The 23715-nt window shown below is 41.7% G+C and overlaps 2 protein-coding genes across 5 annotated transcripts in view; one reads left to right on the top strand and one right to left on the bottom strand.

Moving 5' to 3' along the window:
• Positions 1 to 17941, top strand: part of prkcz (protein kinase C, zeta) — a 103093-nt gene extending 85152 nt beyond the window's left edge. For all 3 annotated transcript variants that reach the window (XM_029506294.1, XM_029506297.1, XM_029506296.1), the window contains 2 exons: positions 5712 to 5827; positions 13938 to 17941. In XM_029506294.1, coding sequence (XP_029362154.1) covers positions 5712 to 5827; positions 13938 to 14025 — 204 coding nt within the window. In that variant the 3' untranslated portion in view covers positions 14026 to 17941. The remainder of the gene's footprint in view (positions 1 to 5711; positions 5828 to 13937) is intronic.
• On the bottom strand, positions 15517 to 22779 carry LOC115046138 (uncharacterized). 2 transcript variants are annotated; one of them, XM_029506300.1, is made up of 4 exons: positions 22577 to 22779; positions 21575 to 21722; positions 19680 to 20236; positions 15517 to 19354 (listed from the first exon to the last, which is right to left on the bottom strand). In XM_029506300.1, exons 1-4 carry the CDS (start codon positions 22723 to 22725, stop codon positions 19267 to 19269), a joined length of 942 nt encoding a protein of 313 aa, XP_029362160.1. In that variant the 5' UTR covers positions 22726 to 22779; the 3' UTR covers positions 15517 to 19266. The 2 variants fall into 2 exon arrangements, with proteins under 2 accessions (XP_029362160.1, XP_029362161.1); XM_029506301.1 differs by having other exon boundaries at positions 15518 to 19339.
• Between the last annotated feature and the right edge of the window lie 936 nt (positions 22780 to 23715).

Raw genomic sequence — 23715 nt, forward strand, 5'->3', positions numbered from 1 at the left:
TGAAAGCAAATATCCCTTGTTTTATGTCATGATTTATATTTTAGAAGGTAATGTACCTCAGTCTCCACAGAGCAGTTAGCTTGTCCTTTTTCATCCGGTTGGCGTCATTTCACGTCAGATTTGTTTTTAGTGGAGTAGTTTGAAAAGAAAGAATTCAATTCTGCATTGATAAAACCACAAAGACTTGTTTTCTGTTGTTGATGTTTTAGAGCTAGCCTCTTAACATTCACTTCATTTCATTTTCAACTGCTCATCGCTCAGGCTCACAGGTGGTGCATCTAAATATTTTGGTCTTTTATCTATTTCAAATTTTCAATGTTTACTTTCCCAAATCTACTGAACCCTTGAACAACTTTTAGTGTGAGCACTAGACTTTCTGGCTGTTTATCTTTCTGGTACTTGTTTACTACCTGTCTGATTGTGTAAAATCAGGACCACACTGCCTGCATTGCACTGCTGAACTTCTACACCTTGTATGAATCTGTGTATATCTGCTGTAGTATCCGTATGTCTCTCTACACAGATTTTTACAGTTTATTCAGTTGTGGATACTGTAAATTTTACTTCATTTCTGACAGAAAATGTCTCTAAAATTTAACTTTTCCACTTGCAGCCAGTAAAATGATGTGTTGTTTAATGTCGGTGCCATGTTTGCATATATTGTAGTTATTTAAACTATTGTGGAACAGGTCAGTTATATGTGAAGTTGTTGGTATGATGTCAAAGTGACATTAACAGGTCTATTTTTTGTGGGAGCTGCATGCTGCATGCCCCTGCTCTGATGATGCCCTTATGGAGATGTGCTTCTAACACAGTGCACGCTGTGTCATTAAGTAATACAGTGTAAGTGTGTGCTATATGGCTTCGCATCTGTTGACTGTAGTACGACTCCAGTCACATTAATGTCTGCCTCAGATCAATCTGACTGTCATATCATCCAAGCTTGTCCTAAAGGCAGAGATTCCAGTGGAAGGTGCACGCACAAATGAACACACACAGGTACTATGAACTGACACCCCATAGCTTTCCAGTACAGCCCTGGCGCCTAACGTACCTCTTTCATGTGCCCCCTCTCGGCCACTTTCTGTGTGTGCCTGTGAGTGTTTGTGTGTGTGTAAAGGTGCTTGCCTCTTTTCTGGCCCTCAGTGCACTTCATTACCACCACACAGAGCTTCATTCTGCCCAACAACACATCAGAGAGACTGGGGAAAGTAGGAGGAAAGTGAAAAAGATAAGAGAATTGACAATGAGTAAGATGGAGACAAATAGAGAGGAGGAAGATGGAGACGGGATGTGAGGGGGTGAAATTGACAGAGGAGTGTAGGTAGGCACTGACAAAGTTGAAAAAGAAATCAGCAAATAGGGAGGGAGAGAGTTTGGGGGAAGATGCACCAATTTGGTGGTGAGGGAATGAGAGGAAGAGATATAAAGAAACTTTGTGTTGTTTGCTTATTTGAGGTTTTTTCTCACAAAGAACTTTGAACCAATAATGCAAATGAAGCAGAGAAAGTGCTACAAAAACCAGCAGTGGAACCTGGAGCTCACACACAAAGCTTTATGAATAGTATTAATGCATAAGCATCAAATCAGGTTGTATGTCTGTATCTGTAAATAAATCATAGGAGCATTTTCTCATTAATGTGCCTCTCTGTTTTTGCTGCTGCCAAATGCTCCTCTTGAGGTCGAGTGTACAGGTGGAACTTCCACCAATAAAGTTCAGGCCATATTGGACGATACCTTGGCTTCCCTCTAGATATGAAGAAGTATCTATGTGTCTCTGGAGGCAGTTGTGTGAGGATGGCTAAATGTCACTGTCAGTCATGTCTGAATGTTTGTGATGTGAAATGAAAACACAAGCTCGTGCTGTGTAGTACACTGCGCACACAGTCCTCACTGGTACAGTGTGTGAAATACTCACTGGGAATGACACGTCACCCGACTGACAGCTGGTGTCTTCACCTGACTTGAAAATTAACATTTAAATCTCCAGTCTGTGTCACCGGACATTAAGATATCATCAGCTGCAACAACTTATCTTACCTTGTCTACTACCATTGTCGCAATTTTTAAAACACATTGACGGGATTTTTCCTACCACTACGCAACCAAAATGACAACTACTGAGTTAAGTAATGTATTAAGTGAACCACCAATATATTTATAGTGCACTACATGCTGTTATATATGTCAATGTACAAATAAATGTACACTTATGCACTCAGATACCAAGTGTTGTATGTGTCCTGAAAGGGGGGGGTGGAGATTCCAATCTCTCAAACCCGGCAAACTTTAAAGAGACTGTTGCCTCCACCGAGATTTCCAAATCTCTGCTAAGTGCCATCCTGGACCTGGCATCGAAAGACCCTGCTTTCCCAAAACAATAAATTGCAGTCCATGCCACAAATCAGCATAAACCTGTCTAACCCCGCAGAGAGGTATCCCTTCTCTGACCCTCCACTCGGGTTGGCCTGATAACATTACCAGGCAACAGATGTAAATTGCCGCTCTGGAATGCATCCAGGCCAACAAGGACACAAAGATTGATATAATAAGAAATTGGATATCCTGATCAAATAAGAGACTGCAAACATCCCGAACTGATTCCCCCGTGAGAGAGGACTTCACAGCTGTTCGAACCATTTTTCTACAAGACAGTTGGGCTGAGATAGAATTTACAATGGACAATGAACTATTCAAATTATGTAACAACAGCGCCACCCGAATGACGAACCACCGGAACCAATGGCATATTGCCTGAGCACCATAATCTATGTGCTTGGTTGTTGTCTAACTGTTCTATAAAAAGAAAAAGAAACTTTATACATAGCCCATAGTCATACATTTCTGATTTTCCACAACTAGTCAAGATATACATGAAACATGTTCTTCTCTTAGTTCATTTGGTTGTGTGCTCTGCGATGTTGTGATTAACCAATAACCATTTAATTGTGTTTTACAGTGGATAAGGTAAAACCATGTCCACCTAAGCAACCACAACAAGCAGAGAAACTGTACTTTGTTTTATATATATCTTCAACCTTAGGTGAATGAAAGGCGTAGCTTCAAATCCAAACACCACCCTTGCTATGCCCTGAAGTTAAAGGGAGAAACTTGATTGGACCAAATTTGCGCCGACAACCAGACCACACCCGTGGGTCGGGCCCCAAATAAAAGTTGTCAAAATTAAATTTTATCGAGTCTTGAATTGATGGAGTTCTGGGGAAGTTCTGAAGAAGAGAGCTTCCCCAGGAGACCTGACGCAGCAATAACAACAACAACAAAAAAAACAAAACTTAGAAGTCAGAACCTAGCCGCTAAATAACAAGGGCTAAGTTCCATCTTGAAGCCAAGGTTGTCCTCAACCGGAACAAGTTTGACTGCATGGGACTCAGCGTCTTCAGCATCTTGAGTTGCCGTGGTGACCAGGGCCACTTGTGCTGATCCAATCTGTTTTCATCAGAAAAGAGAAGAATAATTCGGACATTAACTTAATAACCAAGCCAATCGCTAAAAAGATAACACTGCCACTGAAGAGGGACGAGCCAGACTGACAGTCACTTCAGCCGAGGACCAGTCTAGCCTGGGAGGCCACGATGAAGGACCTTGACGCGGCCACTCTTGTCTGACATATCTTGCCCTTTTTGTGACCAGTTGAGTCAACCAAGTAAGGGGGCGTTTATCTGCTTCCCCAGCGGGTTCTTCTGAGTGGTGCAAGGCATGGTTAGCAGACAACAGTGAATCAAATTTTAGTTTTAGAGCTCTCCTTCCTCAGACAGCCACCCCCTTGTATTTTGATAAACAATCTGCCATTCATTTGCCCAAATCCTCAAGAAACACCAGCCGCTTGATTATCAGTTATATCATGCCATCCCATTTGCAAATCCAAGCTCACCCAGTTCACCTAGTTTATGCTTTGATCCGCACCTGTATATAATGAGCATGTTTTTATTTAGCCATTTTAATTAATAAAGCCCCCCACAAATTAAGCCATTGTTACACTCCTTCCTTCTGTAATTTTTCTTAAGTCAATCCACAGTAAAAAGCATCCCTTCCAGATTGAGACTTGATAAGAGGTAATAGTATACGCAGTCCATGCCCTGGTTTATGGTCTGTTTCCCCTAAATAGGATGGTTTTAAAAATTAACACGCTGTATTGAAGAAGACCAGAAACTAATTAGGAAAACTGAGCTCATAAATCAAGTCAGAAGTAGTAATTGCATGAAATATTTCTGTCGACATCTTCTAAATAACCTCCGTATAACAAAACATTGAAATTAGGTACATTAGGTAGACGTGTAGGTACGACCCCCTTCTTGTTTTGCTCTGTTATTAAATGGAGAATTATTCTGTCTTCTAAAGTACATTAAAGTACTGTAGAAACGCCTATTTTAAGTACTTTAAAAACACCTTCACAGGTTGGTCTGGAATAAGTAAGAATGGCTATGCACTGCCAGGAAGAAAGGAGGGGAGCAGTAGAAAACGTAGTCTACTTTAAAGTAGACTGTGCTGCTTTGTGTTCTCTTTCTCCCTCTCATGACGCTACGGCTGTTTGTCCATGTAAAAACACGACAATGTGATGTGGCTAAGTTCACAACAAAACAAGGAAAAACTATTCATCATCAGGGGTCCAGACTTTACTTCCAAGAACTTAGTTCTCAGCACTCCTTTACTTAGTTACATTTCTGCTGCTCCCCTCCTTTCTTCCCTGCAGTGCATATCCATTCTTACTTATTCCAGACCAATCTGTGAAGGTGTTTTTATTTTGGATTGGGCTTTCGCTCAAACCAATAAGGCAGAACTGAACTGTTAGTTTACATCAAGGCATGGATGGAACATGGATCATTGTGTTCTCAGAAAAAGTCCTCATTGCACATTTTAACTGGACCAGGGACGGATGTGAAACCATGGAAACAAACCAGACAGAAACTCTTCTTGCTGAATCACTCAGGCACAATTATTCTTCTGCATCAACCCTTTTCATTCTGTTGTTTTCCTCTCCACTTTTCAATCCTGTATATCTTCAGCAAAACTGAGAAATGTAGTGGCAAGTTGTCTCTTACTCTAGTATAGCCAACCACATGGAAAAGAGCCACAGTGTCTGATGTATTATATATAAGAAGCACAGTTTGCCGCTGCCTCAGTAGCTATTTCGTTCCCTTCCTTCCCCGACAATTTTTTGATCAAGCAAGGATATCAGCAAGTCAGTCACTTTTGTCAATCAGGAAATTTAAAATTTACTTTGTCCTAGAGTGTTTATATAAAAACAAAGACCAGCAACATGTTAGTCCCTATGTCTCTCTCCATCCCTCCCTCCCACTCGCTCTCTTTCTCTTAGTTGCTGGCCTCTCCTCCCTGTTTGTGGTTCTTACTTAAAGCTCATTGGTGTCTGGGCGAAGGTGTACACTTTCCTCATGACAGCTGGACATTGCAGCTTTTAATATAAATCACCCAAACACTTGGTGATACTGAATTGTTTGGGTCTTTTTTCCAGTGTTAGGTTGCAAAATAAATTAAGAAAAATAATTCTCAATCAAAAAAGAACTGAACTACCCAAGTGGAAAAGATTTATCTGTGTGGATCACAAATCAGTTGCATGTTTAAAAAGCTAAAATAATTTTCAATGTCTGATATGTTTGTTTCCTTCTATAGTCTCCACTCTCTCTCACACGGCTGTTAAACATGATATGTTTGATGTGTTTGTTTCTCCTCAGCTGGAGAAGAAGGAGGTGACACCACCCTTCAAACCTCAAATCTCTGATGAATACGGCCTTGAAAACTTCGACACGCAGTTTACGAATGAACCAGTGCAGCTAACACCAGATGATGAGTGAGTACAGCTTTCTCCAGTCGCATCACTGCCATCAGCAAAGTTAAGTTCATGTGAACAATTCAGTGCCCTCTTCCTTCTGTCACTCTTTCATGCTTGATGATGATGCGTTGGCTGAAATTTGTCCAAGATTTGTTTTTAGTGTTGCAACACTTGTTCTGTGGCTTTTCAAACTTCTACATAATTATCACCATGACAAACTCCATAAGTCAAACAAATTTCAAGTGTCTGCTGGTTGATGCTGACAGTGAAATGAAATGAATCGACATAAATGGGCATGAGTTGACTGGAGACTGAGAGGTAATAAGTAGCTATATCCTACATGATGCATACATGAGCATTCACTGGCATTGACAACATCTACATGTTATTTTTTCGTTCACAATATCACAATGGTTGGTCTGGTATCAAACCCCAGGAGTGGTCTCCTTCTCCACGTAGGGAGGGGCAGGGACGCTGCCTTCTTCCTACAGTTTAAAGACGTATACTTTACTTTGGTGCCACCACCCGGTACAACTGATAGATGGATATTAACTTTGCACAGATTTTCTTAAGGTTGGAAGTGGTCTCTTCACTGTTGTCTTTTAATTCTAATTTCATTTGATTATTCTCCAGTTTTTGCCGTACATTCTTTATTTATCTCTCTGACTGTAGTTTATTTTTAAATGAACGTACAAATTGTGCAGTTTTTCAATTGAGTGGTTGCTCCATTTATTATACCTCAGCAGGCACACCGGCGGTCCTCAAACCACAGGTTGGGAACCACTGCGTTCAATACTACATTTTATTCCTTTCATAAGTTCCTGTGCTCTTACTGCCATGTCCACCCAAGCTAAAGAGAAGAGATGGACTGTCTGTGTGTCAAGAGTCCACTTGTGGTGATGGTGTTGTCACCTCAGATTTTTTAACAGATGGGGCCAAGCAACAGTCTTGGCAGCCAGTGGTATAAACTGTGTAAGCTTCTGATGTGAAGTCCACAGCCCACACAGATGTTGCACGGACTGTATTGGACCATTGACATTGTTAGTGGGTGTCACAAGTTTACATCCACTGGAAAAACAATCACTCACTCACTCACTCATCTTTATCTGTATCCGGGTCGGAGGGCTGCTGGAGCCAATCCCAGCTCACATCAGGGCGAGGGGCGGGGTACACCCTGGACAGGTCGCCAGTCCATCACAGGGCCAACATACAAGGATAAACAGAGACAAACAACCACTCACGCTCACATTCACACCTATTGTCAATTTAGATTCTCCAGTTAACCTATACATGCATGTCTTGACGGTGGGAGGAAACTGGAGTATCCAGAGGAAACCCACGCAGACACAGGAAGAACATGCAAACTCCGCACAGAAAGGACGCAGGCCAGGAACTGAACCTGCAACCTTCTTATTGTGGAGCAACAGTGCCCTGTTTACAAGATTAAATTTCAGTTAGTTCTGCTTTTCCTTCTCCCTTCAATACTGTCTCCTTAACAGAAATACAATGTTTTTATTTATTATTTAGTTGAGTTAAAAGATGTGAGATTTCTTTCTAGAAACACAAAAGACACTAAGGAAGCATGACGAGTCCATTGTCGCACTATTCATCTGCTGCCATCGCCTCCTCTTGTATAAAACTCCTGGAAGCTTCCAACATCCCAGTCCTTGCATGGTGTGCATTGTCACCAGACATGTCACCAACTGAGCATGTGGGACACTCTGGATCTGTGTGTACGACAGCGTGTTCCACTTCCTGCCAATGTCCAGCAACTTCACACAGCCACTGAAGCCACTGAACACAGCCACTGAAGAGGAGCAGTCCAAAACTCCACAGGGCACAGCCAACCATCTGATCAACTGCGTATGGGAGGTGTGTCGCTCTGCATGAGGCAAATCATGGCCACAGGCTTTCTTAACCGTGCCTTTCTCCTGTCTAAAAAAAGCTGCACATCTGTGGAATCCACAGCCCTGTCCCTCATAAATACTTTTTTCCGAAATAAAATTACACATTCTTAAAGCATGCTTTCACTGTGACCAGTGTCATTGTGCATCATGTCAGGTGGAGGGATGAGCACAGCAGGAGAACTTTTCGCTAACTCAGATTGAAAGCTATTGTGAACCATTTGTGTGATCTTTAATATCAACTCATAAAAAAGGGAGCAAAAAGAAAAGTGTTGCATTGATATTTGTCATCTGTGTATTTTCGAGTGTCACACTGCAGCAGGACTGTAATTGCATTAGGCAGGTGTGAAGGCCATGATCAAACGGAGCCTGAAAGAGAACAGTTATTTTTACACAAACAGTGTGTAATATGCCTTCCTCCCAGAGGACTTCTGCATCCAGTAAAGAAGAAAACTCCCTGCACATCTGCCCCCTGTGAATTCCCAATACTGTTGTCTTTATCCATCAGGGACATTTTTCTGATTAATTCAAACATGCAGCCTTCAGGATCTGACAGGAACTCCTTTTTTAAGAGTAGGGATCTGGCACAACAACAGACATGGCACAGCCTTTGCTGTGGACTGTCTGAATTCGCTACATGAAAACACAATCACTGCCTCTTTTCCTTTGTGCCGACACAAAGTGGATTCCATAAGGCTTTAGCAGGGCCTGCCAGTAAATATTACCAGGCTTGTGTTAGACAACATTTTAATGCTGGATTGATTTTTTTTCAGGCTCCAACAATTGTGCTTTTCCTGCAATTCTTTTGTTGGTTATATCCCCCTCCCTCCCTCACTTAAAAGCAGAAGCAGAACTAAAAGTGATGTTGGCCATGCCCCTTCAGAATCTGGAGCTAATCCTGAAATGAGCAGAGAAGTGGGACGTTCTCCCTGTGGACCCACGGATAGTTACTGAAGTAGTCTGCAGTGATTGACTCGGTCAATCTCTTGTGAGCCCTCCGCTAGAGATGTTCAGATTCTGATAATAGCGTTGGGAGTGTTTTTTGTCATGATCCACAGTCAGATGAAATCATGAAAGGAAAGATTGTATGGATTCCTGCAGCTTAACTTTAACCTTTAGCCTCACATCAACAGCATATCACACCACATCCAGACAGTGTTAGTGGCAAATATCTGTTCATCTTGTTTTTCTTTAAACACCCCTTTACCAAATCTGTTCGTAGCAGCTAACCATGACTTAAAAAAAGTTGGAATTAGGATCAGGAAGGAACCATCTCTGCTGTTTCCCACAGCGTCTTGTAGCTTCAAGCACCCCGTTGATATATTTTTTTATGAGTTTTCTGAGAAAGAAATCACAATTGCACTTCATTGTGCACAAGAAAAGTAACAGAAGTGCTTGTTTGAGGAAAGAAAACTGACAACATGAGAGAAAAGTCCTTTTCTTCATGGCCAGTTGTAAAATCAGAGAGGTACCAAACCAAAGCAGACTCCCACCCTTTTCACTGGAGCAGCAGATATTGTTAGACTTTGAAAAAACTTTTCTGCTGCTCACCTATTTGGGTTAGGGCCACCTGCCCGTATTCTGCAGTCAGGATACCCTCCAAAATATAATGGGATATTCAAGCTGTCAAAGTCAGTTCTGCACTCCACCAGCTAGGTGGAGACTGACAGGGGTGCTATCATGGATTTTCTCTGCCAGTGTGACTTCTGAACATGCATAGAAATAACTACACCATCATTAAATAGCAGGGTCATGCAGGAACAGGAGCTGCTGGTGTTAATTGAAGCCTTATTAAATGCCCATCACGTTCTGCACCCATGACAGATGTGTTTGGGTAAGTAATGTGGCTCTCCTGCCATCTGAAGGTGCCGCACATCACGGCTTCATCCTAGATAGACGCTGTCTATCTTCAAACCAGCCTGGTGTGGGTGGAACCCGCAGCTCATTAAGGGTGTACAGTGAGACGGCTCTGAAGTTCATTTGTGACAGGATTCAACAATGAGAACCACTGACAGACTTTTGGGGAGGCAATTGTGGAGGATGTTGGGTGATGGTAGAAAGGAGAGGCAGTGGGAGAGCGAGGTGGGGAACACAATGCCAATTCAATTCAATTCAGTAGTGGAGATATGAACCTGGCATCAAACACTACAGCACATCAAAAGAAGACGTACACCTCCTCCCTCCGTCTCACATTTTATCTCCTCATCCCTTTCTTTTCCCTCTGTTACCAAGGAGAGGGGCTGACTTCGCCCACTCCTGCAGGGAGGGGGTGATGCAAAAAAGCTCTCCAGTCTCCAATCGTTCCCATTTGTGATGAGCTTGGCACACGAAGAAAGAAAAGTGAGAGTTGTGCAGAGAGAGAGAAAGGGGTAAACCCTCTCTGTTAGAGATCTACATTGCAACATTAAAAGCCAGGATTGCTGTGGGCCCTTGTCAACGTGGTATTGGGAGGGGGTAGTTTTGCCAGAGCCACGGCCCAGGGAAGCATCATTATATCTTCTAACCTGGTTAGGACCATGCTATGGCCCTATCTCTCTGGAGAACACATTTTTTATCTCAGCATCATGGATCTATTTGGGCTAATTAATAAATTCATTCAGTCATGTATGTGTTGCCTAAATGGATTAAGGCCATGTCCAAATCACTTGTGCAACAGTTGTTGTTGTGTCTGGTCCTTAGTTAAATGTTGTTTCGTTCACTCATCTTGTCCTTCCTGTTTTATTTTGAAATGTTCCAAACCCTCATCTCTGTTTCAGGTCCTTGTCATATGCACACCTGCTCCCTCATTGTTTCTCCCCAGCTGTGTCTCTGTACTCCCCTTCACTTCCTTGTACTTTTTGGATACCTCTGCCTGATCTGACCGCTCTTACACCAAACACCAAGTGTACCGACTTGGTTTGAGTAAATGATATTGACCTTTGATTATTCCCATCTGGTGTCATGCATTTCAGTCCTTTTCCAGCTTTGAGTTCTGACAGTTGCTACGCTAGAAACATTGTTCAGAATGGATGTAACTACTGGCGTTATTCATGGGAGCATTTCGGTCATCTACCACACCCACAGTTAGATTCAAATTTTTTCTGGATGATAGTTGGGAAACAATGGCATACTCTGCTTTAGCATCACAGGCAGAATGTTTATACTCCATACCACTAATATGGTTTCCACCTATGAAAACTTGAGCTTTCGCTGTTGGAGGTGTGGGAGCAGAGTGTAAGACGTGAGGCAGAGATTGTGTTTGAGTTGAGAGAAAAAAGGTGTAACACCCTTATGCTAATGACAAGTTGGTTATTGTTTTGTCCTAAAATAAGCACAATGCAGAGTCGCAGCAGTAGCATCAAGAGAAGCTTCTTCAAACCTTCTTGGACTGATTGCAGCCATTGCAGATGCAGTTCCATTTAAACACACGTGTGATATTTTTAGATTTACGTTTTCTACAAATTTATTTTCATTAACATACTTATAGCCCTTTATAGACGACTCTTGTCCTCAGAATTTATCCATTCCTCCATCTTTTACCACTTTTCCATTTCTGAGTCACAGGGGGTGCTGGAATCAATCCCAGCCAGCGTTCCGGGCGAGGGCAGGGTTACCCTGGACAGGTCGCCAGTCCATCACAGGGCCAACACACAGAGACAAACAGAGACCAACAACCACTCACACTCACACCTTCAGACAATTTTAGGAGTCACCAGATTACCGAAATATAATGTCTTAGGACGGTGGGAGGAAACCCACCCACAGAAAGGTCAGAGGCCGGCAACCGAACCCACGACCTTCTTATTGTGGGGCAACAGCCCGAACCAATATGCCGCTGTGCTGCCCAGAGTTTAACTGTTTATCCAGCCAGGAACTGCTGAACAGCACACTTCATTTTCCAAAATGCATATGTACATAGGTTGAAAGGATAAAAAGAAAAAAATTGAATTCTAGTTGGAAGGTATTAACTTTACTAATATAACATTATTCAAAAAATTTAATCAACCAAACTTTATTTTAATACAGTTGAGTGCAGTTTGAAGTCACAGACTGATGAGCTAAAAAGAAAAGGACTACTCAAATAAATTAAAATTTAGAATATTAGGAGATTTTGGAAAATAAAGAAGAGTCATAAAATCACACAGGAATGGAATCAAATCAATGGAATCAATTTACAAACTAACTATCTAAAAGGCAGTTGAAACAAGTCATCTATTAAGTGATAATATTTTAAAATCAAATTCAATAAAATGATAGGTGACTTTCATGGGAAGTAAAATATGGGTGAACAATAACAGGGCTATTTCCTTGCAGAAGATGATAAAGAGTAGTGAAAGAATTCAGATGGTCAACATTAAATTTTAATCCTTCCTCAGAACAAAACCAAAGATGTTTTGTTGCAGTTGATTGTCTAATCCTCAGTGGACTGCACATGAGTTTAAATTCCCATCTTTTTTCATGAAAGAGTACAATGTACTTTTAATTACAACAAAACTGACGAGGCAGCTTAATCAGCATCTGAACGTGGAGTATTGTGGGAAACAGAAGGAACTGCTGCTGATCTGCAGGTCAACTTTGTCCATCTTCTATGACATAATCTGGGTTGTTTTTTTTTTCTTTCATTTTAATTAGTCTTCTTTTTGTAATCATTCTTTGCCTTTTTTTTATTGTCTTGGTAGCTAAATATGTTTGTGTCTGATTTGGGTCATGCTCATGCCTCTCAACCATGTGCTCACTCTTACTTCACACCCCACCCCTCCGCAATCCCCTCCTCTGAGCCCTCCTCATTTTTTCCTCTTCATTCTGTATTTGGTAATGCTTTCAAGTATTCCAAGGCTAGGGTAACATTTATATTGGTTGGAAATACAGTTTATTTTGGTGAACTCCCAAACCTTACACCCTCTCTTTTATGTGGTCTCTCTTTGCCTCTCTGTGCTCACCAGAAACTCCAAAATAGAAAAACACCATTCTCCAAATGTAATTGTTGTATCAGTGGTTGACTGACTCCACAGTGAGAGCACGTCACATGAGATCAGATAGAGGAGAAAGGTTTCACTTCATCAGTATGCTGGTCAGCAAACTAATGGTCTACTGTTATATTCACCCGTAACTTCACTCAGTGTGGGTGGGATCTGCAACCTGTTCGACACTGTTGGTGGTCCCAAAAGTGAGACCCCCACCCACCTGATAGAGCAGGGGAAAGTCCAGAAAATGTACCTTTTATTTTCACTTCAAAGCCCCGTGCTCAGGGTCTGCAGTGAGAAAGCCTCTCAGCTTTTCACAGCGAGAGGCCTCCTTTTTGGGCTTTAGTTCCTCATCACACACACACACACACACATAGATGATTAAATAGTCTGTTGCTGCAGGAGAAGAAGTGTTGCTAAGGGAGTACATTTATTTTCACCCAGCCGCCCACTGGTTCTGTAGTTCCGCTCAGTTTACCTGTGATTATGGCTTTTTGTTAATGGAAGCAGCAGAGTCAGGAAACAAAAGGAGATGTTTGCATTTTCCACTGATTACTCCACACTATGTTCCTCCTGTCTCACTGGACATCATGTGTGAAGTGACACCATGTTTCAGTGTTCATTGTTGGAAGGATTCCTACTGACAGAATCTGATTAGAACACATGGAGGTTTCCAGCTGGAAAAGGGATTCAGGCCTTTTACAGAGCAATAGCAACAGGTACCAACAAAAACAGTGACATTTGTTGTTGTTGTACTTAAGAGGGATGTGACATTTAGCATATGTGAATTCAATTCAAACCATTTACATTGCAATAAAATGGTGGGTGAAGTAAAAGGATCCTGAATGGTCGAAATTGTATGCTTCTTCTGTTTCCTTCGAATGTTTCCATCTATAAAAATACATATTTGTGGCTTTAATAACCAGAAAACGTTTTAGTATAGACTTATATCTCTCGCTCAGGTTATTCCCTGAAATCAGAGTGCCAATCAGAAGAGGGGATCTGATCCACATATTCAGGGTAACAAGTATATGCAAAAAAAATATATTGGTGTTTTAAGTGCAGTGGGGTAAAAGAACTGTGGTGGAAGTACAGATAGGATGAAGAGACATGGATTTGCTTTGATTAACAAACATGAAACGGAGCAGCAAAGTCTCTCTGCCCCCATCTTTGTTCACAACCTGATCTGGGTGTTGTTGTTGGTAGCATTGTGCTGTGGGTCTGTGATGAAACACCATCTCTGATTCTCTGATTTTTCTCTGCACCCCACCTCCTCCTCAGGGACGTCATCAAGAGAATAGACCAGTCAGAGTTCGAAGGATTTGAATACATCAACCCCCTGCTGCTATCCACAGAAGAGTCTGTATGAAGGAGAGACAAGCCTCCTCCTTCGCCCACCTACTGTCTGTCCAAGCTGCCATCTCAGCCAAAAACCACTTGTAAGCCAACTCTAAAAGGCAATCAGTAGGAGGAGTAAAGGACAACATGGAGGATGAACTCTGTCTGCGGACTCATAGAAAGAAAAGTTTCCCTCCTGGATGATCCTGATTGTTTTGTCAGGGTACCAAACTCTGTTTTCTTGGTATCGGCAAGGAAACTAAAGACACTGAACTATATGAATATTCCCAGTCCATGCATTGTCTTCCCCTCTTCTTTTGATCTCTCTCCCTCATTATCATGCCCCTCTCCCGTCAGAATGTCCATCCTCATGTGAAAGCATGACTGGCTTTGTCATTTGAACAGAGAGCTTTTGTTAATTCTGTGCCTGCCATCATGAACACACCTCAACCTGACTCACGTCCCTGGATGAATATGACAGTTCATATTTTTTTTTTCTATCTTGTAGAGGGAGGGAGCAATTCCTCACACTAAAGAAGAATGTACAATGTCAAAGGAACAAAATAAGTTATTATTGTGTATAATATTGTAGGTAGTGAATCCAAAATTGATGATGCCTTTTTATTGATGCAAGTGGCACATTTTCGTCTGTAATGTCCGAACTTCGCTTTTTGGTATCTTTCATGATTTTCCCAAACTGAGGGGGAAAAATAAGCTAAGTAGGAGACGGCTTTTTATTTAAGAAGTGCCTCAAAGATCAAATTAATGACCTTGTCTCTGAATGCACTTATCTCTTATTGAACCTGTCTTGCCCATGAAGGACTCAGTAGGTGAAGACCAACTGAAGCCATGACCAGACTCTCCTCAGGGTTGGCCCAAACCGTTTATCGATCATTTCCAATAATCAATGCAGAACCAATTATGATTCACAAAAGCAGCATGTAATTAAAAGCTGGAAGGCGAAGTGCGATGTTCAAAACCAAACTATCATTCACAAACATCCTCTGTCAGACAGCACCCACACTTGTATGGAGTATAGAAACCTGGTACGGAGGTGTAGAGCAGTCACGCCACGCTCTCTGCCAGCACGATATCCGGTCTGTTGGCTCCAGCCTTCACAGTGTGCACAGGCTTGCTGGCCGAGCTTGGATTCTTCCACACCAGCTGCCACTGCGTGACCATCTGCGACTGGTCAACAGTCTTGTGTGACCATTTGGTCCTGCTTTGTGGAAACGTGTCTCCATTTCTATTTTGGGAACATTGTGTGTTTCCATCTCCACACTGAGGCTGGCTTTACATGGTGCAACAAAAGCTGAGTGTAAGATTGCTCCTTTAGTCATAAAAGTCAGCAGCCATCAGCACTGGCACACAACGTTGCATTAGAGACTGTATCATAAGGCAGTGCTGCTGAATTATTACATCCATACAGTTGTCAAGAATAGAAAACTTTTTTTTCCTTAAAGGCACATGACAGAAACCCCAGAGTAGACCTGATGTTTCTGCTTATTTGGACTTTATTCACAAAGAAACTTCATGTCACTATTATTAGTAAAACATTTATTTTATTCCTGGTATCGCGCACGTTTCTTTGACATTTCGACCCAACAAATGCAAGAGCTAATTCTACCAAGAGAACAATAGAAGCCTCTCAAAGTGCAGTGTGTAAGTAAACATTTTAAAATCTCCTGTTTCATATACCACAGAGCCTGCTGTGCAGTTTAGATGGCTGAAGAACAGTTCAATTAAGAGTGTCAGAGACCTCCAACACAAAGGATGCAACAGGAAAAGTTTTATTAGAATGTCCTCACATGACTGAGGTTTGTACTGTGTTCAGCCACATAAAAAGCAGTGCATATGACATTGCACCTCATGAGGCTCAAGCTGTGCTTCTTGTGGTTAAGACACATGCACTACTAATCTGAAACCCAGGTTTGGTTCCAGATCACTGGCCTCTTCGCTCACATTTTCAATTTAGTCACTTAGCTAGCCCAGTGATTCCCAGCCACTGTGTTGCAACGCATGGGTGTGCCATGGAGGATTGTCCAGTTTCACCTAAAAGCCTTGGAGCACCGGCCAGGTGAAGTTGGGTGATCTTCCGTAGGGCACCTAGTGGTTTCTCGTGGCGTGCTTATGTGCACAGCAGTTGGGAATCACTGAGCCAGCCAATACAGATATAAAATGGGGATGGGGGGGGAATTTCCATACTTTTTTCACGCAAGTTCGGTGGTCCGTGAGTTTTATTTTAGTGGCTAAGTGGTCTTTGGTTTGAAAAAATGTGAGAAACACTGGTCTAAGAAATCTTTTGTCATGATTTCCAGACACCTCTAAAAATAGATTTTTATGAATGGAACCACCATAGTGAGCCTCCCCCTTTTAACCAATCAGGGAAAGCCCAGAGTCAGGGGTGGGATCTCACAGCTGTCCTTAATTCTTCCGGTCTGTTCTCCCCAGCCATCACAGGGTCTAACTGACATGTTAGGAAGCTCCTGGTTGCATCATCAGATGGCAAACAACAAAGATAGGTGTGTGCATCTGTCTTTGGACTGTACCGACATCTGATAACTCAGCACAAACAAATTTATCTGAAGCTCTGAAAACTGTTAAAATTAAGCAGACACCAGGTGCTTTTTTGATTTCTTTGTCTAACATGGCTAACTTTGTAGAAACAACATTAGCTGTTACCTCCACGTGGCAATTGAACGCAGCTCTCCTGTGTCATATTACTGACCAATCCATCCAGCCCACCTTCCTCCTGAAAGTGGACTTTTGTTACTGTATAAACTACGTCACTGCACTTTCCCTTTGCTTATGGCATCATTACTATGACCATTAGATGTCACCTAGCAACAGAACCTACACATGGGCCACACCAAGGACAGTGTTGGAAACAGGGCTTAAAGATATTCATGTTCCTTAAACTGTTTTGCCCTTTGAACTGTTCTTTTTCTCCTGCCTGATGTAAAGCCTAACACATGTAGGTCAGCTCACTTCTAAATCATCCTTAATCTCACCAGATGACGGTGCAGACAACAATAAGAAGCCATAAATATGAGGCTGTTAAACTTCATGTGCAGTAAGTGTCTTTTTAAACCAGTGTAGGACTCTTTTGCTGTTAAAAGGCACAACATGTTTGAATTACAAAGATCAGTATGGATCAAACCGGCCTCTTACACGGGCATCGTTGATCCCCACGTCTGTGCACGTTCTAGGAAGGAGGGAAGCTCGCGCCCTATTGGCTGGGAATTATTTGATGAAATCTGACCCGAGCTAATTTGATAACCACTAATAGGATTTATGAGATGATCCTGAGTCAAAGGGTCTCAATTAGCTCCAGGGCCTTCACAGACTGGCAAAGAACAGAGAAGAGAGAGATAATGGGGCAGTGCCACAGTCACCAAACAGCTCAGCTCAGCGCACGCACACGCGCGCACACACGCACACACACTTGAAGAAATCACTTCACCGTTCAAGGAAGATTCGTCCTCCAACACCCCTAAACAACACCTACTTGGCAGTAAAATAAAAACATAATGAATTGTTTTGGGGATTTTTTTTTTTTTTTCATACAAGATCTAATGATTTGTTTTTTTATTATGGGACCAATGGATGAACTGTAGTTCTGGAAACAACACAGACAGGTGAAGGCCGGAGATAAACAGGATTTTGCTCAAAAACTCCATGAATGAATTCACAGTTTTTGTTTCAACAGACTGCTGTGGGACTGCATTGTGCTTCTCTGCATCTTTGTAAATATGTATAATTATTAAAATGATACTGGTTTTTCGTGAACATAGTCCTTCTTTTTTGCAGTTTACAGCAAAAAAAAAAAAATCATTGCTGATGTTTCAGTTCGGGTCTCACTCTCCTCTGATTACCACTAAGCACATTCATAGTGAGTGAGTGGAAACGCCAGTTAGTATTCATCCACTGAAACCATTTTATGTGTAGTTTAACATGTAATCCATACAGTGAAAATAAACTTGAACTGTTTCCAAAAAATTTATATTCAAACTCTGCAGTGTTTGGTGGGTTTCATCAGCTCAGGGGCTGGATAAAGGCGAGTGGCCTAGGATTGCAGCTTTTTCGATACTCGCTGGCAGGGGTCTGCTCTCCTGTGTGTGCACATCGAGGTGGAACTCCACTGTGTGTGATACAGAGCAAAGAGGAGAAGTGTGCGAACATTGAGAGACACAAATGACATTGTGTCACGTCAATAAAATAAATAACATAGGACTCTGTTCTTCAATAAGAGCACAAGGTAGCTATAGACATTTTCTAAAGGAAATTAACCTTAAATGATGTCTGTTGTGATCTGGCACTATATAGAAAATTAAATTATATTAAATTAACTTGACCTTCTGGGGTGCAGGGGGGGTCCTGTTGGGAGGGCACGGCGCCCCCCCCTAATATAATGGTAGGGGAAAAACTGTGCAGTGTGTGTCTTCCCAAGCACATCAGGAGGAAGTCAATTAGAAAAACCACTGGTTTGAATATATTTTTAGAGAAATGTGTGGCTATTTTTCCTCCGATAGTGTAATAACACTGTTTATCAGAGTCTTGAGAACAAACAGAACATTCATCAAAAATCTTGTTAGTCAAAAATGTTTTAAAATGTCTAACCCTGACCCTTGAAGGTCTTTATCATTCTCATGGTTAGACTAACTAGCTCAAAACAACAACAACAACAGCTAACCCAGCTTGTTCTTGTGACAACTGATTTGGCTCTGTTATTGAGCTCAGGCCTTGCAGGGAAGAGAAAACCTGAAATGATTGACAACATCGGAACAGATGAAGAGCAGGTTGTTTAAATTTTTGGGCTTCAACTGAGTGAATGATTGTATAATAGTAAAGTTCATTTGTCTGAGAAAATAAATTGGTGTAATAGGTTTAAAAAGCAGCTCTGTGTGAAGTTTGCCCTTTCATTTCCCAGAGGGGAGGCTGGTTGGAAGTCATTTCAGTTTGGACATCCTCTTCACCAGCTGGAATCAAAGACCCGAGGACAAGTGGCCAGACTAGATTAGAGCCAGATGTGGGATCTAGTGTCTGACGAGAGTGAACAGAAAAACGGCAGCCGGGTTGTCATCCATGTGCGCATGTCTCTTCCATAACACAGGAGCGTTTTTTGTCAGTGTACAGCCAGAAAAGTGAACCTTGCTGTTTCTGTGCAAGCTGCTCTCTGGGTGTGTCCTCCATACAAGGCGATCCTGGAAGGTTCGGGGCATCTGGGGTGCACACAGCTCATGGACAGCAGCCAGTGCAGCATCCTGTGGGCTCACCAGGTCATATCCACATTCATCTCTGACAGACACTGGGCCAGGTGGCCATCACAGTCCATCTGGGTGAACCTGGAGAGACATGAACTAGGAGATACATTTCTAATACTGAAAGTTAGTGTGTGTGTCTCTGTCTGTATGTATGTATGTATGTATGTATGTATGTATATATATATATATATATATATATATATATATATATATAGAGAGAGAGAGAGAGAGAGAGAGAGAGAGAGAGCGAGAGCCTATTTCAGATCAGACACTGATTAAACCAGCAGCATGCTGTATCTTTCTATTTATTTCAAAATCCAAGCTAGTCAGTGTGGCTAAAAATTAATGGAAGAATATTTACATTACTGCCGTTTTTTTTTTGAAAAAAAAAAAAAAAAAAAGAAACTGTTGCATCTCTTACCCAACAGGGAACACCAGAAGGCACATGGGGCAGCTCTGCAGTCGCTCTTCTCGTCTAGGTCCATCTACTTTAACATTCTCTTCATTTCCATCCTTCCTCTTTGAACATACTAGGCCATTGAAAAACTTCAACTGCTTACTGTGAACTGGACCATTACTTGGTCCAGCTTCTTCGTCATGCTCTCCTCTTTGTACACTCTTTTCTCCTCTAAATGCTGAGCATCCTGCTGACGATGATTCGTCCTCACAGCTGTCAAAGAACATTGTTTGTCTTTGGATGGGGCCTTGAAGGGATACTGTTTGGCCATCAGGACTTTGCCTACTGTGAGAAGGTAACTGTCTGTCGGCTGTGTATGATGCTTTGTGTTCGTGTGCGCTGTTCGCTGTGCTGTGTGCTGTTGTGTTGTGTTTTGGATAGGTTTGTGCTGATAGATCCTGCTGAGAGGAGCTGGGCCTTATAAGATCTGGAATAAACAAAGCTGAGGGTTCAGGGAATGGAGCAACTTCTCTTCTAAGGTCGCACCACTGCTCTTCATCTGACTTCAGAGCTGTAGGCCTCTGAAATGATGTGGAAAGGTTTTTAAAAACAAGAAGAGACTGTTCCTAAAAATTAAGACAGGTAACTGAAGGTACATTATAGCTAAAATGCAATATAAATGATAACTCAATATAGGCCACTCTTTTTGGTCAACTATATTGAAGACAATTTGTGCCAGTTTGTTAATCCATAAACATTATCTAGGGATAATACTTCTTAATGCACAGTGATACCACAAATAATGATTGTAAATACAACACTGTAAGATTTATGAATGCAAGACAAACAACTATCTATTCATTTAAAGGTAAAGGTCCCGTAAAGCCTAAAGATAGATGTCCGTATCCTCTTTGATTATAATAGCAGAGTGCTCAGTTCAAAGAGAAATGCACACAGCTTGTATTCAGACACTGAGTCTTAAAACTGGCCGTCAGGAATTCTCAAACTTGTGTTATAAGAAACACAATCCTTGACTTAACCACACCCCAAACCCAGTCCACCGTACAAACTTACGCAATTTGGTTTCTCTCATGGTTTCTGTGAAATTTAGGTTTTTAATTGGGCTGCTCAGAACACAGTATTATGGTATTCAAATTTCTCCAGCAGCCATATATTTATCTACAGATGATTTAAAAGACGCAAGTCCAGTAAACACAGTTGTTGCTAGTTGTGAAGATGCAACAGATTTGGCTTTATGGCCTTTTTGTTGTTTGTTTCAAAGGAAGCGGACTGAAAGGTTAGTGCTTTGTAAGGAGTAAAGAGAGGAGGTATTCTCTGAAGAGATGAGTTTTTGATAGAACTGTAAAGATAGAGAGGAACTCCTCTGCTTGTGCTTAGTCTGAACTGTAAGCATGGCAAAACCAGAGACTGGGATTTGCCCAAACCTATTACACAGCATCAGTAATTACCTATTTTCTTTTCTAAGGAACTAAATGCAGCAGAATGGTTTGTGGCACAAAATGAAACAATGACAACAGAGAGGACAAAGAGAGAGAGTCAGGAAGAAAGGCCTAAAATAAAGGCCAATGCTTTCTATTCAACAACTTAGGATAAGGACACAAAACTGATTAGAGGATGTGTTTGTTTTGGGTTGTCATGAGATGGAGATTGGTAAACGGTCACCTGTTTTACCCGTTTTAACTGTGTGGATTAACACACAATTGTAGTGTTAATCCACACCTCTCAGCCTGAAGCATCTAACTACAAAGTATTATTATTTCTGGATACCTGAACCTATAAAGATGTGTATGATGTGTAACTGTATATGTTGATGTGTGTCTCTGATGTGAGTCTTGTTTTGAGTTTCATCATACTCCTTTCAACAACAGTGTAATAAGGTTCACCCAATGGCAACACACCTTTGTAGAAGGATCTGGAAACTCAGGAACCAGGTCGCAATGGTGCTTCTCCAGGCATGGCAGAGCAGACAACAGTGTGAATGCCCACAACCTCTCCACTGCAGGCAGCTGCTGTCTGTTCCACCAAGCAGCTGCAGGAACTGCTGACCTACAAACCATGTTATGCATCAATTTGAAGTTTTTTCCAAATTGGAAATATAAATAATGTGCCTGTTCTCCTGTGCTTTTATTATGCCATCCAACAGCACGTTCCCACATGAATTTTCCCAAAATCTCTAATCTCTTCTCTCCAGTTTAAATTCCCACAATGGGTGGGTGAGAGAGAGAGAGGAAGGGAGAAAAAAATGGAGAGGGAGAAAATGAATGAGAGAGAGAGAAAGAGGGAAGAGGAGATAGCAGGAGAGAAAATACAATAAAGATGCAAGGAAAAAACATAGACGTAGAGTGGGATTAATGCCTGGTACCACTAAATGTACATTGGTGACTTATAGCAGTAAGTATAAAAGGTTTTTAGCAGATGAAGTGATAGTCAGACTGATTAATAGTGTCAGTTAATGATAACTAAAGGCAACTCCTGCAGCAGTAGGTACTGAGCAGATCATGGAGCAGAGATGATTCAGCACCTGTTGGACGGGGACAGGAAGAGAGAGGACAAGAGGGAAAAAACAGACTGCAGGAAGAGACAAAGTTAGTGTGTTATATACATGCACGGAGGAGGTGGTGCTCAGTGCAGCCCAAGCAGCATGACTAAAGAAAGAGTGATTAAACTTTATCTTTTAACTGTAAGTTTTGTCCTAAAGGATGTTTTAAGCTTGATCATGAAAGCTGTTGTAGAGTCCGCCCCCCAGACTATGATACTGACAGTTAGTTCCATAGAAGAGGAGCCTGATAGCTAAAAGATCTGCCTCCTGATTTACTCTTGGAAATCTGTTAAATCTGCGTGTCACAGAAGCCATTTGAGAAATAGCCAGAAACTAATGGCGCTACCACCTGCGGACCCACCGTTCGGTCTCTGCCGTCATATCGCTGGAAGACAGTGCTGGACGCCACCTCTTCTCCTCCACTGTGTCCCTAAACGGGTCGTCCCGCTGGAGTTTTACGGCAGAGGATTTCTTCCGTTTTAGCTTGGACTTTGGGTATTTCTCATCCATGACGTTTAATTGCTTTAACGGCTGCAAAATTTGGCGCTAATCGGAACTCCTCGACTTCCTTGTTTCTGGCACCTTACGTCACCTGATTATATCCAATCAGAATATAGAGGTTCCCTGCGCGTGCGCCTCCACGTACTCTTCAATATGGAGATATGAAAATAGTCCCTCGTTCTGGTTCAGCGGACAGTGGCCCCAGAATAAAGCCATAAGATGTTTCAGTTACAATGAAGAAGAAGGAAAAAAAACTACAACTGTGCGGGATCGACTGAAACCGCTCCAGCAGTTTACCGTGGACGCCTGCAAAATGAAATATGTAAAGAAATATGATTTATTGGCTGTTCTTTCGTTCGTGAATTAAAGAAACAACAAAATTACACTAACTAAAGCACTTGTTCCGACCAGAGTGTCACTCAAAATCTGCAAAGGTAATCCTGTGTATTTTTGGATATTTAATAGTATTAGCTAATCTGCATTATTATTTTTGTTGTTGTTGTTTCTTTTCGTTGTATTAGTTGTTATTTGGATGCATGCAATTTGCTAAATAACATATTGTAGTGCTGTACAACAGGTTTATTAAAGTATGTATAAGTACACCGTATGGATGCAATTCTATAAACCAATAGCTGGAAAATTAATGACTTTGTGAGGGTTCATAGCTCCAGAAATGATTAATTCCTCAAAGGTATTAAAATGTGCATTTAAGCACAAGCCTTGAAGCAAGCCTTGAATAATCTTAAATCTAAAATAAGAAGCAAAAGATGGTAGAAAATCATGCTTTGAGGGAGTTTGGTGTGCACACTTCAGTCAGGAAGGATGATCACTCTGAAAGCCAGAAGCCAAACCTCAAGTGTTGCTGGAGTTTTAACCAGGACCTTTCAACCAGCATGTCATGAAACTCAATCTAGATAGTTCTTGATAGGTTCTTGTTAGACCTGTTCTAAACCTGTGGATATAAAGTCCACTACCTTATTCCTCCACTGAGCAACCTAT

This window comes from Echeneis naucrates, chromosome 7 (genome assembly GCF_900963305.1).
Source record: "Echeneis naucrates chromosome 7, fEcheNa1.1, whole genome shotgun sequence".
NCBI classification, from domain to species: Eukaryota; Metazoa; Chordata; class Actinopteri; order Carangiformes; family Echeneidae; genus Echeneis; species Echeneis naucrates.